This window comes from Diuraphis noxia, unplaced genomic scaffold (genome assembly GCF_037042655.1).
Source record: "Diuraphis noxia isolate RWA-SAM2 unplaced genomic scaffold, SU_Dnox_SAM2 contig0004, whole genome shotgun sequence".
Lineage (NCBI taxonomy): Eukaryota > Metazoa > Arthropoda > Insecta > Hemiptera > Aphididae > Diuraphis > Diuraphis noxia.
Genome location: NW_028301714.1, coordinates 3,266,484 through 3,291,928, shown reverse-complemented (window position 1 = coordinate 3,291,928; position 25,445 = coordinate 3,266,484). Strand labels below are relative to the sequence as shown.

The window sequence follows — 25,445 nt, the reverse complement described above, 5'->3', positions numbered from 1 at the left end:
TGTCAGCTGCTTGTCAGCAAAATCCTACGATTCATCTACAGCCTCTCTCTCCGGCTATTCGTTTCGGTCTGCTTTAGATTCGTACACCACATCATACTGTGTGATCTAGTCCACCGTCAGCAATAATACATGACATAATATATAATACACAATTGCGTCTATTGACATCTATACGCGTGTTGTGGAAACCCGAAACAGCCTGTGCCTGCCTGTCAAACCAAACGAAAATCTCGGCTGAGGAGGGAAAATTATTTTTATTACCTAGTTAGCTTTTCAACCGATCCATCCAACTTGCAGCGCCATGTTTTGTCTTCACTCGCAGCTATTGAGATATATAATGATATAATGATATAACATATTATACATAATTGCCAATTTAGATTTACAAATCTACTTCTGACTTACTACAGGGTTACGTTAAGTTTCAAATTTGACTAGTATTTATCATATAAATATAGCGCAGTCACATGTTCAACAAAAAATTCGCCCAGTTACACTTTCCACTTATTATCAATGGTTTAAATATTTTTGTAGGACTTGAGAATTATTTGAGTTAACTATATAAGCGTCCTTCTCCAATCTCTGCCAAAATATTTTACACGATTATGTTTGTTGCTTTTAAATCATCGGATATCATACCTAATGTAATCATATGATTCTTAAACGCATTATAAACAAGGTTAACGCACTCGGTGGCCGATCTATAACATACAAAATACATAAATCCAGAACGGTATAACCATCATGTTATTAAAATATTTTAAATCACTTACTAATATCAGCTGATGAAGATTAGCCTGTTTAAATAGTATTATAAGATTGTGTGCGTATATATTTTTTATTATATATTATAATTTATCGATGCTCATTGTCTTGGAACCAACATCGGCACGTGGGTAATAAACCAGATCGTTTTCCCTTTTTTTCGTCTCAACGGAGATTGTTTTATATATTAATTAAGACCGCGTATATATAGACGGACGTTTTAACGAGCCGTGACCAATGATCAATTCGATCGTATCGGTTCTAGCTAAACGTCATTTAAATACCGGCAGCGACGAGTTGCGTGCACGCATAACAGTCCAACTTTCAAACGCCAAAAAAAAGTGTTATGACACCGGGGTCGACATTTATCGGCGAGACACGTGGCATTTATTACTATTATTTTTTTTTTAAGAAAAATCAATACTTTATATAATAATATACATATACATATTAATATAGTTTTATTTTATGTACAATAAACACTGCACGTCTGCGTCGGCAAATGACGGCATTATAACGTTGCTGATGTGCCGCGGGACCGCGAGGTGCGAGAGGGAATAACTGCCACGGGCGATATTCACTCGCAAACTCGATCACGATTGGCCAATTACGTTTTAGGAATTCGCCTTGGGCTTACAGCATAATAATAATAAGTGCGTTTTAGAAGGTGCGCGGCTGTGGCCATCCTGACAGCGAGAATAGGAAAAAAAATGAGTAATGCCATGCCGCGGTTTATACATATTATATGTATAATATAATACTACCTTCAAGGTCGTCCAAGTATATACAGGGTGATTCACTGAGCATCTACATCCCCGTGTAATCCTTTACACTACCTAGCGTATATTTGTTCTGATTTTTTTTAATCTGAGTGTCCCGTGGTTTTACAAACTTCTTTTTTTTTAATGCAAACTTTCCTTTTATATGGTAATTTTGAATTTTTTTTATTAATCAAATAACAAGCGATGAGGTTTTTAATTTTTTAAATGTTATGTCCCAAAGATAATGGTAAACGATGAAGACATAACACATGGAATTGACTATGACTATTTAACAAATTGTCTAAATATTGCATGTACTTAATAAAATATGTTTCATCTATTGTATGTTTGGGCATATGATAATAATTTCATTCATACATTCATTCTAAAATCTAAAATTTAAATAAATGCATGGTTATAGGATAAAGTTAAGAAGTTGAATCATCCTGTATAATTTATTGCAGTGATCGAGTGGCTCAATCACATATTATTCACATGTTAATTGTAGAACTAAATATGTGGCTGACGTGCAATTGCAGTATACACTATGCCTTACCTGTGTGTCGAGTGTGATTTATTATCGTCGCCACATACGGCAGGGTTGGTATGAAATTATTGCCGTTTTAAATTTACATAGTTTTTGTGCACGGCTAGCAGCAGCATTGACAGTTTGTCATGAACCACCGCGACCGATTATAATATGCTGCTTGTTTAATGGCGCACACCCTTTTTTTTTGTTTTTAATCTCCGACGACGACGACGAAGACGATTACACATCGTTATGCGTATGTCGCTGGTTTAGCGATTATGGAGTGATGTATACTATATAATAATAAAAAATAAAAATATATATCTCGGCTTCGACTATCGAAGAGTACTGCAGACTGCTGCAGCAGTGTTTGAGTGTGTGTGGGTGGGTGGACTGTAAGGGTTTTGCCACGTGTTAGCCCGCACCTACGCGATTCACGTTATATTATTATTGTAATGTGGTATATGCATACACACACACTCAGCATCGAAATTGACGGTTGGTAAGAGACTTCGATGGATTTTTTCTTTTTTGTTCTTTCCGTTTTATAACGACGCTTAGAGTTAAAAGTGTTTCAGATCTCGATCTCAATTATTCAAGTTATATGTGTATATAATACGCTGTTATATATATTATGTAGGTATGTGTAGATTCAGTATATATCCGCAGTGGCTCTCCCCATTCAAATCCGAATGACATTAGTCACTCGATAGTCGATATCATTGTACCTTGAGTAATGAGCATAGTGCATACATAAAGGACACAACTAAAATCGGCATTTCGATGTTTATTATGGTTTCTCTTCGAACGATGATATGTATATAATAGGTGTACATAAGTATGTATTATGTATAGGACAGGTATAGAATATATATATATATATATATAGGCAACCGAGTTATAAACAATAGCTGTGTGCAGGATACATTTTATGTAAATTCGACTGAGAGTCAATACACAACCCGATAACGTTTTCTGACTTTCTGGTGTATATTATATCCCTGGTCATTTCAATAAAATCATTATAATTTGTACAGTTCCAAATGTATTTACTAACAAAATAATTGGTAATGATTAAACACTATCTATACTTGCGGTGATATTCGTAATGTATTATAATAATAGTAAGTGCCTATACTATTATTATAAAATCATCACATGTTAAATGTTAGAATTTATTAATGTTCAAATAAAAAAAAAAAAATTAGATTATATTAAGAAAATCAATAATAATTTCATTGTATAAAACAACTAAATTAGTATAAATAGCAGTGTGAGCCACATAATATCATTGTTGATAATAATATGTCGAAATTGCTTAAACTTCGAAGTGTATGTGGATATATATATATTTATAAAATTAAGTGTTAGTAGTTTTACACGTTTTAATATAATATGATATTCAGTAACAGTTAGGGTCTAGTTGTATTTACCATAATATATATATTAAATACGATTACCTATATAACGTCATCTGTTGGAATGATGTTGTACACGTCTTGTACCTATTAGTCTATTATTACCTAGTACCTACGCATCGTGTGTTCAGACGAATTGTTGGTATAAATATTTATCAAATACCATCCTAATATAATATTATTATATTTTAAACATTAAATTACGTGTTTACATATTTTTAATTCGTTGTTTTAGATAACTCCGACGACGACCAACGGCGGTGTGCCAAAGCACAAGCGGAACTCGACGTTCCCAGGTCCAAATACTACATCCGGCGCTTTAAATGGACCAGTAGTAGTCAGAGGTAAATAATTATTGAATATTAACAATGACTTTATTGTGTACGCAACAACGCGCGTGCGTGTTTATTATCCAAAAGGGAAATAATAGAAAAATAAAATAGAATTTTACTTCCGGCGGATGGGGCATACCAGCGTCCGCGCCGGGGCACTCCAGCTACTGCTGCTGCTGTACAGTACAGTAGTACCTGCGCACGTTATCCTTGGATCTGATATATAATACGCGCGTGTGTAGGCAATTGTGTAACGGGTTCGCGTCGGACGCCGGTTAAACTGGTTGCTATACATAATAATAATGTATACGTACGTGATCGTGGATACCTGCCTATTATATACCTATGTTTAATATAATGTAAATACGTAATTAAACCAATTCGAACATTCTTTTCGGTTTGCGTCAATATAATAATATTCTGAACGTGAAAAAATCGCCGGCCACCGATTCGTATATTACTGCTATATTATACCATGTTGTACATATACCTATAAATTATAATACTGAACTTATAATATGTACATACGTCTCGGAAACTAAATTGTCCGCGCGCTCGACAAATGTCCTTATATATTATTATTATTATTATAATACGTATAAATTAACGCGTTGTCGAGCTTCGACTTTTCACCATAATATTACGGTCTTGTCTTGGTATTCAAATTAACTGTATAGTTTCGTATGTAAACACACATGTGCATACATATATTATACGCGTTTGTACAAATAGGTATAATATTCCACTTCAATTCTTTTGCTGAGCGCGTATACTGCGTAGTACCTATTTTTTTACTGATTTAATTTTTTCTCTCGTAGGTACCTACCTATATTATGTAGCGATGTTTCTATTGTATTTGCATATTATATGCCCCGCGTGTAATGTGTGAAAAAATATATATATTTTTTTATTTTTTTGAATATCGCGCGTGGCGTTTTGTTGTAATAATACAATTTTTTTGGAATCTCATCACATTATTATACACCGCAGATCCTCGCACCCAACATATATATATATATATATATACACACGCATACATACGCCGTCATCTATAATCTATTCTATTTACATCGTCTAAAACCGCAAAATGAGATACTATGACTGTTTAGACATGTTTTCATGCAACCACACACGGCTTCGGTAAATATTATATACATCGTGGATAATATTCTTATAACAATAATACATCGTAAGTGTGAGAAAAATCACAAAATCACTACTACTCGTAAGTATTCGTTTTCAGAAATTCTTGCGTGCAGCCTTATTATGCTATAAAAAAAAAAAATAATAATAAAAAGTACCTATATAGTATATATTATAATTTGGTGTGTTTACACACTATATAGTCAAAATTATTATTTAAGTCGATCGTTTAGCGATCAAACACAAAAGCTGTTTACACAAAAAAATACCTAATGCATATCTTAAAACACTATAATAGTTGTATTCGTTTATTTGTTTATGTTAATGTACGGCTCGTTTTAATATTGGTTCTATTTGGTTCTATGAATATATTCATGTTCTTCTAGCTTTTATTTTTAACAACTGCGCACTACTATACATATAATACAATATATACATATTATAATTTATACCTATAACATTTCTGCAGAGTTCATCATTATCGACCAATATGTCGTCATTTGGTTATACATGGGGGTTACTCTGAACTGTACATTCGTCCTATAATCTACTCTTTATTTAGTATGTCTAGCTCGATTAAACCAACTGATTTTGATAAGTGCAATAACTTATAAAGTTATCATACCACAAAATCAAGACTACCTATACCTATTCGTTGTACGAGTTCAGGTGAGGGACATAATATAGGATTAGATATATATGAAAAGTTCAAAAGTACCTATATATATGACTTGAATTACTTCCACAAAAATATTCCAGTCTGTGCGTTCCGCACACTATTTTTTATTGTTAGTAGGTATATAGTATATACTGTAAATTAAATATATCATAACGTAAAATATAAAATATTTTATAACTAACGAATACTCATAAATCATAATATACGAGTAGTGTCTCATCTATATAAGGTGTACAGGCTGATAGATTTTTTCCTATATAGTCTATTAAAAACTGAAACAACTGATGCTCTCGTTGGAAGTTCGTATATGATATACCGAGGAGCGTATATGCAGAATGTTAGCAATATCATCCACAGCAGTCTGTCCCGTTCCCATTAATCTCGTGGTTATATATTATTAAATATGTTTAGGTACCGTTGTGTACGACCACAATAGAAGACGACACTGTTTCAGTCCACGTGCCTGTAAATAATTACCTATGTGCAGCGTGTATATATTATAATAGGTACCCCAAATCCGTTGTCGCAGTTTTTCGCTATTTTTCTTCTTCGTAGCCTAATCGTTTTCGTATCGCGTTATCATCTTGAATTCTATATGGGTTTCAGTTGCACATGACGAGCGTGTTGAAAAGAGTTAAGCCTCTCGGCCGCGTTCAATATTCAAAACGACGCGTTTATGCGTTATAGTGTTATACACGTCCCGCCGAAAGACTACGATAGTATAATAGTGTATCGTATATACACGGCCGCCGGTCATCGTCCTCTTTTGTGATGGTTTCACGATCTGATTAATAATTATAATGATAAAAAAAAATAGCACATCTATAAAGACAAAACACACATTTAATAAAAATATTAACATTATTAACCCAAATTTTATAGTTCTTATCGTTATCTGATTGTGCGCTCGAATATTAATAATTGCTGTCGATAAAAACAGCGTCAGTGGCAGAGCTTAAGATTGTAGCGGCGTTCTTTGGTTTAATTAGAAGCTCAAAAACAAGTTGCGCTTTGATAAATCTCGCGCTCAGTAATGGAATTTCAGGTTTGGTAAAAAAAAAAAGGAAAATAACCAGTTTTGTCATTTCATATGAAAATCACAGTCGGGTTCGCTCACAATTACCCGCGAAATTTTGCATATGTATGTAATATGATAAATATAAATGTTTTAACATCGATGGCGGCATAAAGGTTAAATCTGCTGTAAAGCCAGTTTGCTATTTTTACTTTATCTTCGGTGTACCACTTCGTGTTGACGGAATGCATATTAAAAGTTAAGACCATATTTGATTAGTTATCGCCCGTAGAGAGTAATCGCCAACACTAAATAATAAATATATTATATATTATCGTATACATCACATATATATGATATTGACAACGTTGCTTCAATAATTCTCAATTTGATCATTATATTATTATAATAATTTTTTTTTAATTACACACATATATAGTAAAACTACAGTTTATTTATATTATTCAGATTTAGTATAATATTTTAACCGTGATTTAGAATCACGATAATGCGTATATTTAGCAAAAAAAAAAAAAAAAATGATTCTAAAAAAATTATCTTATACGGAACTCGTAACACGTATAACCAATTATTCATATTATTATATCATTACAAGCCCGCAATTTTAAATAAGACGCCATTTATATATATTTTTCTTGCGTTTAAATTTAATTAAATGCTTATATATGGAGCGTGTGTGTGAGTTTTTTTTATTTAGGATATGTTAAAATAGTAGCTTTAAACGGGGTTTGCGTGATGAATAATGAAATATAGTTTTATGTTAATTTTTTTCTATAGACAAACGTCAAACGATTACTCTCTTGTCGACTCCCCAAAATGCACATATTTTTGACATTTTCGTAAGATTCTCGATTTTAATTATCTCAAAAACAATACCAAAATGCTCAAAATGCGCGCAGTGCCTATTATTATAATTTATAATAGCATTTTTCACGTTTATGTTTAAACTTAAAATGTAAATCGTGATTTGTGACGTGTTTGAAAGTTTGAATAATATTATTATTACCGGCATATAGAGAAACAAATTTATTTGTCGATCTATATTTTCATATAATAAACGTATATATTTACGGTCCCGAGCGTCATTTTATTATTAAATATATAGGTAATAACTAATAAGCATAATCAGTATATTAATCTGTTATTGCGTAATAATGTAATAATATGCAGGACGCTAGTTATTTTGATTTCTTGGTCGAAACCAATTTATCGGGTTAATGAATGGATGTCAATTAATTAAAAATATAAGATTTGAAATAGGTAATAATATTATTCAACATTAGAGAGTTCGTGTATTGTAGGATGTTTGTGACATGGAACGGGATTAGAAAAGTGTTCTAATGAGTAATGACTTCCTGCGATATATTATTATTATTCGTTCACAATATTATATGCGCGTACGCGTATTGCATTACAAACGTTGCGCACGTCATTTCCTACGTATAGATTTTCGTCAACAAATGAAAAAAACATTACCAAAAATGTGAATAAACAATGCTCTTCGTATTATGTACGACGTGTAACGATTAATAAAGCGTGTGTATAATACCGTTGAGGCGTTGAACCAACTTCCGGTCAAATAAACTGGAAATCGAAAATCTGAACCACGCAATATAATATAATAGGTATACGTAATTTGATTCGTTTTAATTACGATTTGACAAGCCCGAAATATTAAACGCAATTTAATAGATTTTTGGTCGTTTTACAACATACCTATAAAGTCGCATAATAGTGCACTAGCTACGATGATACTATACATATAATACTAAATATGACACAGTTTGTTAATGTCGTTTAAAATAATGCTATGTTAAACTAATATTTATGATCGTATTACATTTTTCTTTGTTTTCAAAACTTTCATTGTATACGTACTTCTAAATAACTGTACCACTTGAATGACAAAACGGTTTGTATTTAAGTTATTATAGATTTTGTTAGTTTATAGTTTTAGAAATAGGAGGTATTAAATGGTAAATCTGATACGTATGTCATTAAAGTATTTTCACTTAATATCTGACCTGCTCTAATTTAACTCAATCATTAAAATTGTTAGTCATTGATCATTGGATTAACTTGAACCTCGTACGGCGTTAACAGTACCTATGTCTAAATCTTTGAATATTTAAATAGCTATTATTAAATTCGGCACTGTTGAATAAATTATTTTTTTATATCCGCTTAGCTGAATCGATAAATTTAACGGTAATGTTGATGAGTTGCTATTTTTAAACAGAAAATATATTTATTTTATTTTTTATTATTTCAAATTCAAGATAATAACTTAATAAAAATATCTCTAGATTTGGTTAGGTATTCCAGAAATAATTATTTAGAACACTATAAATTCAAAACAGACAAATATAATTTGTTCAATATTTTTCTAAAAGTGCATATTTTTTTACCGAAATAAATTATATTTAGTCTAAAAAGTACTAACAGATTTTTTAATATTTTTACTTAATTTTATCGGATGTTTTTTGGGCCAATCATGATTTTTTATTCAGGTGCGTGCATAAAAATTCGAAAAATTCCTTGAACAAATAATATAAGTTTGTAATGTAAAATGTTAGTCAAAACCTAAATTTTAATTTAACGTGATTGTAAATTAATTCTGAATGTAATAATATTTCATAAAACTCTTCAGGTACTGTGTTTTATAAAATATGTGTAATTTAACTAGTCCATAATATAGTTCAATAGATTTATGATAAACTTGTAAAGGTATTTGATAATAGTTTAGGTACATACGCAGGTGCGGTACAGGATTCGCAATTGCCGGGTTTCACCATTGTTTAATCATATAGATATAACAAAACTGAATAATATTAAAATTTAAATGACCATAAGCTTTTAATTAGATGAGTGGCAAGTAGAAATTAAAAAAAGTAATACTAATTTTTATTTTTACTTTGTCTGAGTCTGTTCATATTTCTGCAAACAAGCCTATACTCAATTATTTTTTTCAATCATACATATCGTTATTTGGAGAAAAATCTCTTTATCTTCCCGTATGATGTCCACGAATAAATAATATAATACATCACTTTTGTTCCATATGTCTGTATGTTTGTATGTATGTATATATGTATGTATGTATGTATGTATGTATGTATGTATGTATGTATGTACTCGTATGTATGTATCTATGTATCTACATATGTATATATATATAACCCATATAGTCTATATTATGTTTTATGGTAGTTGTCATCTGCAGGATTCAATGTAAACGACTTCCGAGACTGCGCAGCTTGCGTATTATATTATATGACTCGCGCAGTGGATTACAAAAATAAAATAAAAAACCTTCAAAGACAATACAAAACTCGGATTGTCACTGCAGCATACGCTCAGCGAAACTTGACACCGGTCAGAGAAGTCGTACATTTTTGCCCACCTGGCCTGTCACAATAGCGCAGACTCCCGTGTCTCGAGACGCGTTTGTGTATTTGTTTGTCTCTTTCCTCGGTAGTGAATTTCGGGAGATTAATCGAACCTGAAGAAAAAAATCGTGTTAAAAAATGGATTTTTCGATGTAATAATATACCTATACCTACGTCTAGTGTTGGCTGCGAAAGAAGTAACTTGTGCTTCAGCACTCCACCAGTGGCACGCCGTGTCGTTTCCAGACGCGGATCCAAAGGTGGGGTGGCAAGGGTCGATGCCCCCCTCACCTGTAGACTCTGGCGAATTGTAGAATGTCTTTTTTCGGTGGGCTGATAGGATCATTGCCTTGCCGATTGGCTAATTGTTATCCAAGATGCCCTCCCCCCCTTGTAAATATATTCTGGATCCGCGCCTGGTCGTGTCTTAGGTATACGCGTTTAATGAATGATATGATGTCGCCGTGGCCGCGGTGTAAAGAAATATAGAAAAAATATGAAACGTGTGCGTTTGTAACGGTGTACACCGTTTGATGAAACCGCTTTCCGGATGCACACACACGCGCGATTAGGGCCGGTAAATTACTAATCTTTCTCTGCCGTATGTAATACATATATTTAATATATATATATAATATAATAATAGTTCGTACATGAGCGCGCACGGCCCCGTATTAATTAGTATATATCATATAATATATAATGTATATATGTGTGTGTGTGCGACGATATGTACTATGTACGTTCGCGCATTCCCGCGCGGTGGCCTAGTTTCCTTAATGAAAATAGCGACGACGACGTAGGTACCTATATACATTATACATATATGTTTAATGTTTATATATACAATGTGTTCTGGGGCGAAGTGACCAGCCGCCGTCATACGAAAGTAGACCTGAAATGATGAAAAAATAACCTTTAAAGTGGGGGTCTAACTCTTTTATTTGTTAAGTTATTGGTAAATTTAAGTTTTTTTAAACCAAACCAAACTTACCACGGATTTTTTTATGTTTCTCCAAAATTTTTCAACATTTAAGCATAATTTTTTTTTTTTAAAGCTATTTAATCGTCCTATCAACCAACATACGCAATTAAACCAGAATTATTGTGTAAATTATTATTATTAAATTAAAAAAAGTAAATTTTTTTTTATCAAAAGTTGGATTTTTAAAAATAAATCCCATATTACTCAAAATAATTCAATATTTAGTATGGGTTTTTTTGTATGTACATTATTCTACTGAATAATACCTAGAATACCTCATAAAGTTTGGTTTTCATATCTTTCATATTCGCAGAGTTATACGCAGCTAAACATTACAGGTCTTTTGTGATTTTAATTATTGGCAATTTGTAATTTTACTAAACATCAAGTCTAAATTAGGCATAAACTCGCTAGAGATGATATAAATAATTAAATAAGTCAGTTTTTTTTAAGACAAAATGGAAATAATGTATAACAGGTATAACTAATCACCGAACGCACATGTCTGGGTGGTTGAAAATCCCCACGTTGTATGGCCAACTTCATTTCAACATCAATTTTCAATTAATGTTTGGGCCGGAATGATAGACGATTTAGTTATTGGACAATATGTTTTACCTAATCGGTTAAATCAAGATATTTTTTTGGAATTTTTACTAGAGATATTGCCAGTACTCTTAGAAGATGTACCACTTGCAACTCCCCAAGTAATGTGGTTTCAACTTGATGGCGCTCCTGCACACTTTGCTCGTTCAGTACGTCAATTTTTGAATGCACATTACCCACAATGGATTAGGCGTGGTGGTACAATAGCTTGGCCACCACGATCTCCATGGTCCAATAACTAAATCGTCTATCATTCCGGCCCAACTTTTGATAAAAAAATTTTTAATTTAATAATAATAATTTATGTAATTCTGGTTTAATTGCGTATGTTGGTTGATAGGATAATTAAATAGCTTTAAAATAGCTTTAAAAAAAAAAAAAAAAAATTATGTTAAAATGTTGAAAAGTTTCGGAGAAACATAAAAAAATCTGTGGTATCTAGGTTTGGTTTGGTTTAAAAAAACTTAAATTTACCAATAACTTAACAAATAAAAGAGTTAGACCCCCACTTTAAAGGTTATTTTTTCATCATTTCAGGTCTACTTTCGTATGACGGCGGCTAGTCACTTCACTCCGGAACACATTGTATATATATATATTATTTGAAGAAAAAACGCTATGTACGACTCACGCGCGTGTAATGTTTCTAATGATATTATTCGACACACATGAAATAATAATAATTGCATTTGTTCATATATACAGGGTGATTTTTTTATCATAAACCACTCATTATTTCAAAATGTATCAATATTTTTTAACAACACGAAACTTTGTAAGAACATTGATACTTTTTGAAATAATGAGTGGTTCATGATAAAAAAATCACCCTGTATATATGTCTAATATAGTCGTCGACGTGAAATTCATATACTGTGCAAGTATCTATTTATGCATACGAAAGAGGAAACCCCCCTAAGGGGGTGACTCGGGAGTCGTGTGTATTATACAGGATGATTCTTATATACATCGCTCTTAACACTATATAGTGACTATTTCCTTAATATATAGTATAATAACCTGACATTTTGTAATGCCATACGAAGAACTGAGACATCTAAGAATCAAAGGTGGAACTTTACCTTGAAATCACCCCATCTAGTTCCAGTGCAGTTCACCAATCGATATATTATGTTCATAATTTTTACAAAAGATGTGTGTGGCTCGTATGCGGCTGATGGCCTCTTTTTAACGATTTTCACAGGAAAAAACATTTTGAGTCATTCAATTTTGACTTCGTGCAGGTTAAACAGATTGTCATGTCTTTATTGGCGCCATGTAATATTATGGCCTTTCTAGTTTTCAACCTAACCTAACCTAACCCGTGGAGTAACCATTAGCTAGAAATCATATATATATATATAGAGAACATTTCGAGTGTTCTGACCTTTAGTATAAGAATCGCCCTGTATGTATATTACACATTATTGGGTTAGTATGACTAAATTATACTCGCACAATATATAATATGCGTTGTCAAATCGCGGTCACCACCGCACAAATAGATCGCCGAAACGGTCTGAGGTAAATGGTCGGAGTCCGCGGGACGTCCTAGCCACAGGACCCCAGAGAAAGGGTTATTATAAGGACAAAACGGTATTTTTGTCGTATATGTGTGACAATCGCATATTATTATTATTATAATCGTGTATACCGTATATATATATATATATATATATATAATGTATAGTCGTCAAACCACAGCCTGCACCGCAAGTCCAAGTCGACTTTTTTATGCGGTCCTCGTCTTTTATAATATAATCGTCCCCGGTGTACCTACGACTATATAATATTATTATATCATTATATCCAATAATGCGGCGAACTAGATTTCCAACCGAACGTGACCGAATTCTCCACGAGCATATTATAAGGCCGCGTGTATTACAATATTATATTATGCACGTAGTGTAAATTGACACAGAAATAATAAACAGTTCGATTTGGCCGAGTTCAGGCACACCGCGTCGAATTAATATAATATACTTGCCTGCTATGCACAATCGTCGTCGATATTTTCGGGCTATACGCACGACGCGTATTAATTCCAATTTGTTTTTTATTCCGAACAATTTTCACCTTATTAATACCGCTGACAGGTCTGCAGCCACCGTTAATCATCATCCATCTAGTCGTTAATCGTCATTCCGTTGATTGTTCTAAATATGTTTCTGTGCAGCAGAATAAGATAAGTATTTAAGTGAAATTCGCAAACGATTTCGATACAACACACAAGTATAGTTAGTATACGATACAGCAAGGTTATTTAATATTTTATAATATCGTCTATTTATTATTATTATTATTATTACCTCGCTGCACGTTTTATACATCGATATCATTTTAAGGTTAGCCGCGCCGTCGAGGCGAGTGTCGTTAAAATAAACCTTTACACACGACATTCGTATTTGCTATTTTGTACTGCAACTCGGATCGTTATTGTTGTGTACTTGTGTACGATAATAATTTCATTATCGTGTTACAATTATTGCCATATCATAATATTATTATATGTCTGTAATATTATTTCGTCATTATATTGTTATAAAAGTGTCCTTCGCGCGTAGGGAATAAACTTCTTATTATTGTATCCGTTGAAAGTGTATTAAATATTTGAATGCGGCCAAGCAAAAAAAAAAGTTAAGCCAAGTACGCCTCCTATCTAAGTAATTGCCGTCTGAAAAAGAGTTCGGTGCTAGTCAGGGCCGAATTCCATTTTTTTAAATATTGGTTTAGGACGTTTATTATTATAACACGAAACGTGGACCAAAACTAATAAATAAATACGAAGACGTTTTGTAATTATTTTTTTTTTTTTACTTTTACTTTACAGCATTGCTCATTAAATATCACATATTGTACGCGCTAATGACTATCATTATATACGTACTACACGAGCGTGCGTAAAAACTTAAAAATAAATACCTTATTAGAATATCCTCTACAGGTACACCTCTCCACGAGGAATATAATCGACATGGCCAGTCGTCATGTGAGACAAAACGTAAAAAGAACTACGCAGAAGAATGCAATATAAAGTACCTACTTACATTATGGGTTTTATTTTTCAAACGATGTTAAGTATATAAAATCGGCTGTTCAATACCTGCAGACTACCAAACAGGTGTACACCCGCTCACGGATAGATATATTTAGAGGAGAGAATAATAGAAATAAATTCTTGCCGCGGTGGAGATATTATATCGTTTGGGTATTTTTTTTTTTTTTTTCCACTGACGATATTATATTATTACGTCTGAGGAGAATATTCTACAATGTATGTGTGCGCTTATTATATATATTTTACTGTTAGGGGCCGGCCGGCTGCAGTCCATAAATATACAATTAAATCCCTCGCGGACGAAAGGGATTCGTCGAAGTAAAAAAAAAAAAAAAAAACACTTCGTTTTATCCTGTCGAGTGATTTTTATGTTTGTGAACAACGTAGTTCTTTTGATTTCCATTATAAATCATTGAGAATAAACCCGCTGTGATGAGTACCTATACATAATATAATATTACGCACACATTATAATAATATGTACATCATCTCAGAATGTTTTAGTCACTTGGCATGCCGTGGTGTCTTTGGCACTGTTTATTCTATATATCTTTGTAATATCCAGCAATATATAGCTATAGAATCCTCCACTGCCATTCGTCCGGTTTAAATCTGAAAAGTTTGAATATTTCACAGGAATAAGTGTTGAATTAGGTGCATAACATATGTGGATGCATCGCATGCATATTTCGATCTTGGCGCGTCGCCCGTGAACGATGGCCTGCGACGTAGCTAGAAATCGTATATAAGTGAATCATATTAAAAATAAATCTCGATTTGGAAGCGTGTCGTGACTGTTTTATTTTCTTGTAATCATAATAGGCTGCAGCAGTTACAAGAAAACCTCAGCAGCCCAAAGTCATGCTATAATTATAGTACAGTACGGAATTTGATCAGCATCGCAGTGTTTCATTTGTCCACCGAAAAATAAATGTCTCCACCGATTTTTCACATATTTTTTTTTCTTAGACTTTTGCAGTTGGATTGTGTGCGTATACTTTATTTACCGTAGTTTTTAAATCTTGAAACTAGCATTATTCGCAGTAAACGCGAATTAAATATTTTCAAACTTTAATCGATATAAATTATAAATGTTCATCTAAATTAAAGTGTATTGTATGCCCAAAAAAAATAAAAATATATAATTTTCCACTGGTTTGCGATGAAATAGTGACCCACTAGTTTCGCTATATATATGTATGTATGTGTGTTGTGTGTGTGTAACACATTTAGCGCGTGTCTTTAGAACTTATTATAATTATACGTGTCGACGGTGACGAACTAATAATATAGGGTTAATAGTATATGTGCAATGTATATAATGCATGTAAGTATATAACGCGTGTTCTAAATATTTCATCGTTGGAATTCGCTTCGTGGTGTCGCGTTACGAATATAATATTATTTATTATGTGTGCGTATATATAATATGTTATTAATGTGATACCTACTCGTTTGGACACAGAACTCATTAAATTAGTATTATATAGGACATCGACTGCTACATTGTTTAAATACTGGACGGGTGACGAAAACAACAACTATTTTAAACCAACCTGATTTGAAAACGGCGTCTTATTATCCACATGCAACGTCGCGATTTTTTAATAATTTCGAATAAATGTTTATTCGTTATAAATGTAATATTTTACAATCTATATAAACTAAATTGAATATTGTATACAATTAATATGCCAAAGTATTGTGTTGAATAAATTAGGTAGTTTTATGAGCAGTCTTGAGGGGATACATCATCTATTGATAGAATTTCAGGGGGGGAGTATTTATTTGAATAGCAGGTGACGGCACCGTGGATCATTCAGGGTCATCAAGAGTTATAAGAACAGGTAATTTGGAGATGAGAATTGAGACGATATAGTGAGAATGGTAGAATGGTTGATGAAGTTGGAGAAAAATGGTTTAGAATTTTGTGCAGTTGAAACTGAGAGGTATTTTTGTAAAGCGTGATACATATATATATATATATATATATATAGGTACCTAAAGCGGCTAAAGGATGCTTTATAATAATTATTTGACGAAGATATTTTCTTTGAAAGTTTTGTATTTTGTTAATGTTTGAAGATTTGAATGAACCCCAAATTTGTATTTCATACTAGGTCCATATTAGCTCGAAGAAGAGTTTGTAAAGATAAGTGATATTTTTCAGGTTAATTAGTTTGGATATAAGAAGAGATCATAATCGTCAAAAGTGCTTATTTAAAGGAAGAATTTAGTGTATAGATGTTGGTTGTCCAAAATATTAATTTACACGTTCTATAGATTTAGTCATAAATTACAAGTTAGCAGTAGCTTAGGGAGAAGTCAATTATTCAGTGCGATGGTAATAAAGGTTAGGTTAGTAACATTTTTTTTTTGGTTGTTTCCTAACCCTTACGAAAAATGTACAACGAATAGAGTTTGAATTTATTATAATTTGAACATATTATAATATACCTAATTAGAGGTTGGGTCTGAAATTAGTTTTTTTAATACAATTGTTCTTAATGTATTTAAGAACAATGTTTTTACTATTATTTTATGCCTTATAGCCTTATAAGGTAATGACTGATGACTGATATTAGGTTCCTATATTTAGTCGATGAAAGATTTTATTCCGGAAAATAAAATGATAAATAATCAAAAAAGCGATCAGATCATTACATAATAATATGGTGTAGGTATATTACATGTATATATATTTATAATATACATGGCGTGATGGGAGTCGTGTAATATATTAAGTACATGCATACATGACGTGCGCACACACACACACATCCTTCCGGGTCAAACCTACGGCGCTCCTGCTATAAATCCGCTCATAGCGCAAAAAGAAAAATGTGTATAATAACTAATAAGTAATAACTAACGAGTGGTGCTTGCACGCGTATATCATCATTACATAAGTACACGGGACGGGTGTACGTATGTATATATATACAGTAATAGTGTAATACTACTACTTACTAATACTTACTAATACTACCAATAATAATAATAATAATATTGTCGGGCGCAAAATGCAGCGTTTATAGCGCTCGCTATCGATAGGCCTCCGGTGCAGCGCGAAATCTATAAATTATGTTCGGGTTTTAAAATATAATATATTATAGGTGTACGCTATTATACAATATATATGTATATATATTGCTGCAGAATTTAGTTTCTTTTCTCATTCTCTCTCTCTCTCTCTCTCTCTTTCTCTCTCTCTCAGCTCTTACTATCGTCTCTATACATATAGTTATCATAATATACGTACGGCGAGTATACGACTTTAATAATATATCTGCTGCAGTTACCTTAATGAACAACGTATATATGGCTTACGATGGTTACGACATCATCACTGTCAGGAAGTGTCAGCTCACATATATATATATAAGATTGTACTTGGACAAAGTCCGCCGATATTTGTATATCGTATAAATAGTATGGTATATAATATAATCAATAATATTCAATTTAACAAAATATTTAATACCCAAACCGTTAATAAAATCGAATGCAGATTTCAAAAAAAAAAAGTTACCTTTTATATTGGGTGACATATATCCTATTATGATAACACATTTTCTAAGCATACATGGATCAGTGCGTGAATCACTACACTTTTACGGTTGTACAGGAGACCACTTTGTCATTTCACATTTCGTTCAGAGCTCAAAATGTTTTTAAAACAAATTGTTTAATTCGTATAGTATTTACATTATAGCAAGTCTGAAAAAGTATATAAGATGCTAGCTGTATAGGAGGAAAATTTGATTATTTTTCATGAAAATATATCGCTTATCGGTATATCAGCAGAATACAATATTAAAAAAAAAAGGTATAATAATTGACTTGGGAAATTAGCGTCGTCGGCTAGATCACTTCGTATCGTGGGATATTGACTTGCGTATAAAGCTGTAATAATAATATTATGTGCAATCATATAATTTATATCATATTACCTGCTCAGTCCTAGTTGATGGAATACGACCGCTGCAGTGCGTCTTTAATATTATTTGTCGAAAAGAAAAAATCCGCAAAACATTGATGGACTTAATGTTTAGATATTACGCGGTGAACGGAACGTGAATATTCTTTTTCTTTTTTTTTTAGTTCTAAATTGATTAATGCTTTCACTGTTTTTATTGCGCACTTAACCGCCGTCGTTTTCTTTAAAAATGCATAAAATACGTATACATGAAACGCTATTTCTTAATTTGACAACTTTTTTTTATTGTTGACTAGAATTAGCTTTACAAAAATATAACATTTCAAATTTTATTAATCGAAAATATTTTTTTTCAAGTATTACACAATAATGACACAATCGTTATAATATAGCGAATAATAAAAACCATATAATAATATTATGTTACAATTTACATACATTATTGTAATAATAAATAATGTTAATATGAATCATAGTTTATTGCATTTCGTCACCTGCTATTTATTGTTAATACCTATCCAAAATATTATATAGGTAAATATGGTTGTATAATTTGTATTTTTAATCACCCGATTACAAAAACTTAATATGAACGAATAACTATATATAGGTCTGCAGATTGCGTTTCTATAAAAATTAAATTTTTTTTCTCAATCTACAAATAACATCACGCATTTCTGACGAAATAATCGTTTTGGCCTATATTCGCGTCAATTTCCTCTCATTCTATTGTTGTTGAACTGTAATGCAGCATACACGAGAGTATACCTATTCATATACTCACGTGATGCGAACATTAATGAACTATATTATCATGATACCAATACAATATATATGTATTTGACGGCCTTTTGTCTTATATTATACGGTGTAATATTCTGAATCGTTAAACCGGAAAAATCGAAAGAACCAACTATACGTTAATGGTTATAAAATAAGTATTATATATTATCGTTGGATATCTATATCATAAACCGATCTTTGTTATCGGAGTGCTGCGATATGTCTTTGCACGTCGATCTGAAATTATTAATCGTTATTATTCTTATTTCGACCAGACGAAACTTTTGAAAAGCACGAATCTATTTCATTTTTATTATTATTATTGTTTGGCCTAGATTTTTCTGTGCCTTTTTATATAACCTGTTGCGCCTCTCTCGACGAAAACGATTTTTGTTTTATGCAACGGTGTCGATCAAAAACGAAACGATAATTATTCGGAGGTGTAACTTGCACCGTGAGATCGGTGTCGATTCAAAATTTTGTCTTGTCGGGACGACACGTGATTTGGATATTGTGTGGTCACGACGACATGCTCGAGACTATATTATGATATTATATAAAATTGTGTTCAGTGCTAAAAATTTCGCACGATTGGTAATAATAAAAAAAAAAATGAAATAACGTTATCTCTCGTCGGACAATGAAAGGAGAAACGTACTTTGAAAATGATTACTATGCACAAAACGACAGTATTTTTTCCTACCGATGAGGGTAATAAAACCTCTTAGGCCACCTTACATTCGGCCGCACACACTTCAATTTTTTCCACGGTCTGTGGTGCTCTGTTTGCATGTACGATTTGAGCCAAATAATGATGACCGGAAAACCGCAATAAACATAATACTAATAAGTATTGCAATGTAATAGTATTCAATATGGTTGATTTTATAAAATAATTAATAATATTCGTCGAATGGGTGTTTTTTTTTTATATTTACCAATACGTGGATTAATATTACCTTCGAAGACGTATATGGAAGTACTTAGACTTCGTATCAATGCTAGAGTCTGGTGAAAAATATATTATTATATTTTATAACATTGAGTAGACATATCGCAGTAACTATACAGAGTGATTCTTTTAAGTGGGTACACTAATTATCTCTAAAAGTATTTACTTTTTTCAAAATATTTTTTACATGGTTTCAAGTTGTTAAAAAACCAACGTTTTTATTAAAAAATTATATTTTTTATCCTTATAATTTTTTAAGTTTTTTATTTTTTTGAATGACAACATAGAGTTTTAATTTCATATTCCAAAGCAGAATATTTTTCTAAGTATTTTGATTCATAAAAATCGAATTTAGGACGAGTAGTTTATGAGTTATAAGTATTTAAAGTTTTGATAAGTGGAGTAGTGGACAAACATTTTGCGGGGTAACCCCCTACCACTCCACTCTGCCAATCTAAACTTTAAATACTTATAACTCATAAACTACTCGTCCAAAATTCGATTTTTACGTATTAAAATACTTAGAAAAATATTCTGCTTTGGAATATGAAATTAAAACTCTGTTGTCATTCGAAAAAGTAAAAAACTTAAAAAATTATAAGGATAAAAAATATAATTTTTTAACTCGTTGACCGCCACGGTTTTTTTTGTCTTGTAACTCATAACCGCCATGAGATTTTATTTGAGATCTCAAAACAATTACTAGTACTGAATAATGAGACTCCATATGAGATCTCACCGAAATCGATTTTTGGTGAGATCTCATACGGAGTCTCAATATTCGGTACTTTTTGTCGGATTTGAAAAGTACAGTGTTGCTACTTTCAGATGGTGTAACAAGCTTGCAGATATCATTTTTAGTTTTTTTTTTATCAATATTTGTTTAAATCGTCAATACTGTTGCCAAGTAAAACCCCCTTGGCGGCAGGGAGTAAACTGGTGAGATCTCATACAAGAGCTCATGGCGGTTAGGTTATAAAAATGATAAAAAAACGTTGTTTTTTAACAACTTGTAGCCATGTTAAAAAAATATTTTGAAAAAAGTAAATACTTTTCGAGATAATTAGTGTACCCACTTAAAAGAATCTCCCTGTATATATATTATTCAATAATGCTCTAATATATCATTAAATTATCATTTCTGTACGATATAAGCTCAATGCATGATGATGTAGTTATACTAAATTATAGCGTTAATTTAATATTATTTATACAGCTCATCGGTGGCGCCCATGCATTCCTCTGCGACCACAATATACCTGTATAATAATATTATTGTATCCATTTATTATATATGTATTCACTGTTTCGGATTTATCTTATTATAATCGAATATTTTTAATAATATGTTTCCTATGCTGGTATTGCGTAGGTATCAGTAGTTTATTTGAGAATTTATTATATTAATAAATTAGTTGTTAACATCACCGCTGTTAAAAATCAAATATCTTATAACTATTATCGTCATTGCCGTTGTCTTTTATCCATTACATAGGTGCAACGGTATTTTATTTTCATTTTAGGGGATGTAAAAATTGATTTTGCCCGATTTTGACGACGATCGGTCGTCTACTTATACAATTGTTGTCATACGACTCATACGAGATACGAATATCACCTACGTACATGCGTATATACTTACAGATGTGTCGTTACACCGATTAATGACGGTGATTTGTGCTATAGACGTATTTCGGTTTATTTCTCCAAAAGAAACATTTACAACATAATATATATATATTTTATTTAGGTATGTAACTAACTAAATAATAGTATCTGTAGGTACTATTGTATTGCTCGTTTCTCGGTCGGTTATTTTTGTCCATTTACCCAATAAAAACGCCTGTTACGCGTGTTTCGCGGTCGGTCATATACTTTTGGTAATTCAACGAGTGTACTATACAATACCGCATGTATAGTATACCTATACGGTTCGACGTGGTAGCCAGGACATGATATTATTATGTCAGGTATATGATGTTTACCACGTTATCACAGATACCTCTATTACCAATTACACGCGTGCAGGCGCGAAGAGTTCTGGACAACACGGCCGACGTCCAAAAATGCTGTCCCGCGGCGTCATTGTCATTTCACGGCCAGCAAAATCTATCATCATCGCCGCTCGCATCATGTAACTGTACAGCGAAAATTACCGGTTCGCCAATGCACTTATATATTATATCTACGTAATATTATTATCATATATTTCAATATTTCGGTGCGGCATGTTATTATACACACATTCTGTTTGATCGATTCGTCAGCCGACCGCGGTAATCGCTCGTTTGCTGCGCAGCCAATGATGACGAGGAAGACGCGTATATAATTATTATACGAGTGCATGCGTAATATTATATATATAATAAACATATACGATGACGGAAGACAGTTTTTCGATTTTCTTCGATTTATATACTCGTATTATATGTATACCTCGTAATACCACTCAGTTAAGTTAATTCCGGTCTTATACATTCACACCAACATCATATTATAATAACTTGATAGGTATGAATTGCGAGCAACAAAATATCCGTCCTGCAGCTCTTGTCCTTTAGCTCTACATAGAATACATATTATTATCATGTTATAATATTACGTTGCAAATTTTATCCGATGTATATCGTCATTTACGAGTCATATAATAACCCCAAATCTTGATATCGTGTTATTATATGTAAATTTTATATTTTATTGTTTATCACCACCGATGTACTGTGTAAATCTTAATATAAGCATAAAAATATAACGTGCAGAAATACAGTTATATGCACAGTGAAAGAATTATTGCAGGTGGTTGCGCAGACACCATATAGGTACAATACGTCACAATAATTATATGTCCAATTCCACTGTATTTAATGACCTACTCGGCACCCGCGCACCGTCGCTATCATTTCGTGAAAAAAAAAAAACATTAACTTTTAAACGAAATTCTAATATAATATACTGATAAGTTGTATGATGATGGATTTGCGTATTGCGATGGCGTTTGTCTATTTATATATTATGTTTATGTAGCTACCTAATCCAAAAAGCGACCGGAAACGCCATAGAATGGGAATGTTTTAATTTTTTATTATTATATTACCTTCTGATTCTTCCAGTCATGTGTGTGTGTGTGTGTTGATTGTTGATATACATATGTCATGTGACGCAGTGCGAGCGGCAGACGAAGATGGTTTTTCGATTTGTTCTACGTACTTTGTTGTGCGTTTTTTTCTCCTGCAGCAGACAGTGTATGATATGATTTATTGAGTCCTACAGAGATTTAGCGAATGATGACCTGCACCGGAGCGAAACGCCCTTCAACACGACGAAACAGCTAAACGCGGTTGGCATACATCCGACAATCGTACAACTGTATATTATAATATTTATAATGTTATTATAAACGATATATAGGTAGTTATAAATCCCGTCGCATTATATATTATTGTTTAGTATAATATGATCGACGATTCTACATTTTACGTATTTCTGCAGAGCTGCAGACAGCCGCGGCAACGATGTTAATAACTCGGAAATCTTCACCCACCGCTCAATGACGGCGATCGGCACGCTATTATGTATTTATGAATATAATATAAACAAATATGTATATCGAAAGACTTCAACAAGACGTACGACAATATTATATTAAGTAGTAGTGGCTATATATATATATATATATACCCGAAAAAAATTTGAAAAAAATTGTCATTACCTTATATATTATGTATATTATGTATGCGATATTGTCGAATTAGTGGCCGAGGAAATGACTGCCCGTGGAACACACACACTCGACAGGCGAACAGAAGCAGCAGCAGCATATATGTATCATTGTAATACGCGATGATGTTGACTCAAGCAGGTGAAAAAATGAAATCGCGAGAAGTGCCTTCTCATCCATCAACCGTATGGAAACCGAATATAAACGGCATCGTCGATCTCGTTCGCCGACACGGTAAAAATACATATATGTAACGTATTATGTATGATAACGATGGCGGTTTTGGGCTGCGGGCTGCGTGATATCGATCGATCATATTTACGATGTTATAGCCAAGCCGTATATATTATGCGTTCAATCGAAATTAAAAGCTGAACGCGAAGAACGAGTCAGTTCCGGTTTTCCGGAAGTATGTTACTTCATCGCTTATCATTACTGCTGCCCGCAAGTTCATTTCTTACATTATATAATAATATACAAACTCATATTATATATACTTACGCAGGTACCTTCTACATAAACAACGATATTTATTATTATAACCACTAACCACTGCAATCTAGATTTATTCGCGGGCGTCATGACGATATTTTTTTACGACACAATAAAGGTATGGGTAGGTACAACATAGAAGTCGTTGCAGCGGGTAATGGTGGTGCGCTTTCCATGTTTTGTCGAAACTTGTATTTTAACGATAATACAAAAATAATTACTAGACAAATAATAATTGAAAAGACACGTTAAGTGCTTCATTTTTTATACCTATCATTATATGCATTGAGTAACGGACATAATTATTCTCATTCGATTCGGCTTTAAATATATATCGTCGTTGTTTTGAAATCACTTTATTATGTTCACAACAATAATTACACGCTGGACATTTTTAATCTTATTTATGTATATATAGCTACATAATAGTGTAATACTATATATTATCGACGTGTTTACTCAGTAGGTACCTACGTTAATTTTTCATCTACCTATATACCATATACCTACTATAATATTTTATTGTACCTATACATGTATAGAAAATAATAACAGAATAATAATAATAGATCGTTCGCATATTATAACACTTGAAAACGTATAGGTTTGGTCGTCGAAAAAGCTAAATACTTTGGTGTAACATAATATTATGTACCTATGTATGATATTGCAACAAAATAAAAAAAACTGCTACTCCTGCAGAGCATCATTTGAAAGACTTGTAATCTCCGTTTGAACATGTTTTTGCTCATACCAATATAACAGCTGCTATGCGACGTATGGTGGTCATCGTCTGCGTTTTTATTTTACGGAAAAATTTCTCACACGAACTATAATTCGATAAACGTTCTAAATC

General features: G+C 32.4%; 1 protein-coding gene across 2 annotated transcripts in view; it reads left to right on the top strand.

Moving 5' to 3' along the window:
- The window catches only part of LOC149055500 (protein outspread-like), a 93,042-nt gene that overhangs the window by 50,215 nt on the left and 17,382 nt on the right, over window positions 1-25,445 (top strand). For both annotated transcript variants that reach the window (XM_089225290.1, XM_089225289.1), the window contains exon 5: window positions 3,709-3,817. In XM_089225290.1, the coding sequence (XP_089081416.1) occupies window positions 3,709-3,817 (109 nt within the window). The remainder of the gene's footprint in view (window positions 1-3,708; window positions 3,818-25,445) is intronic.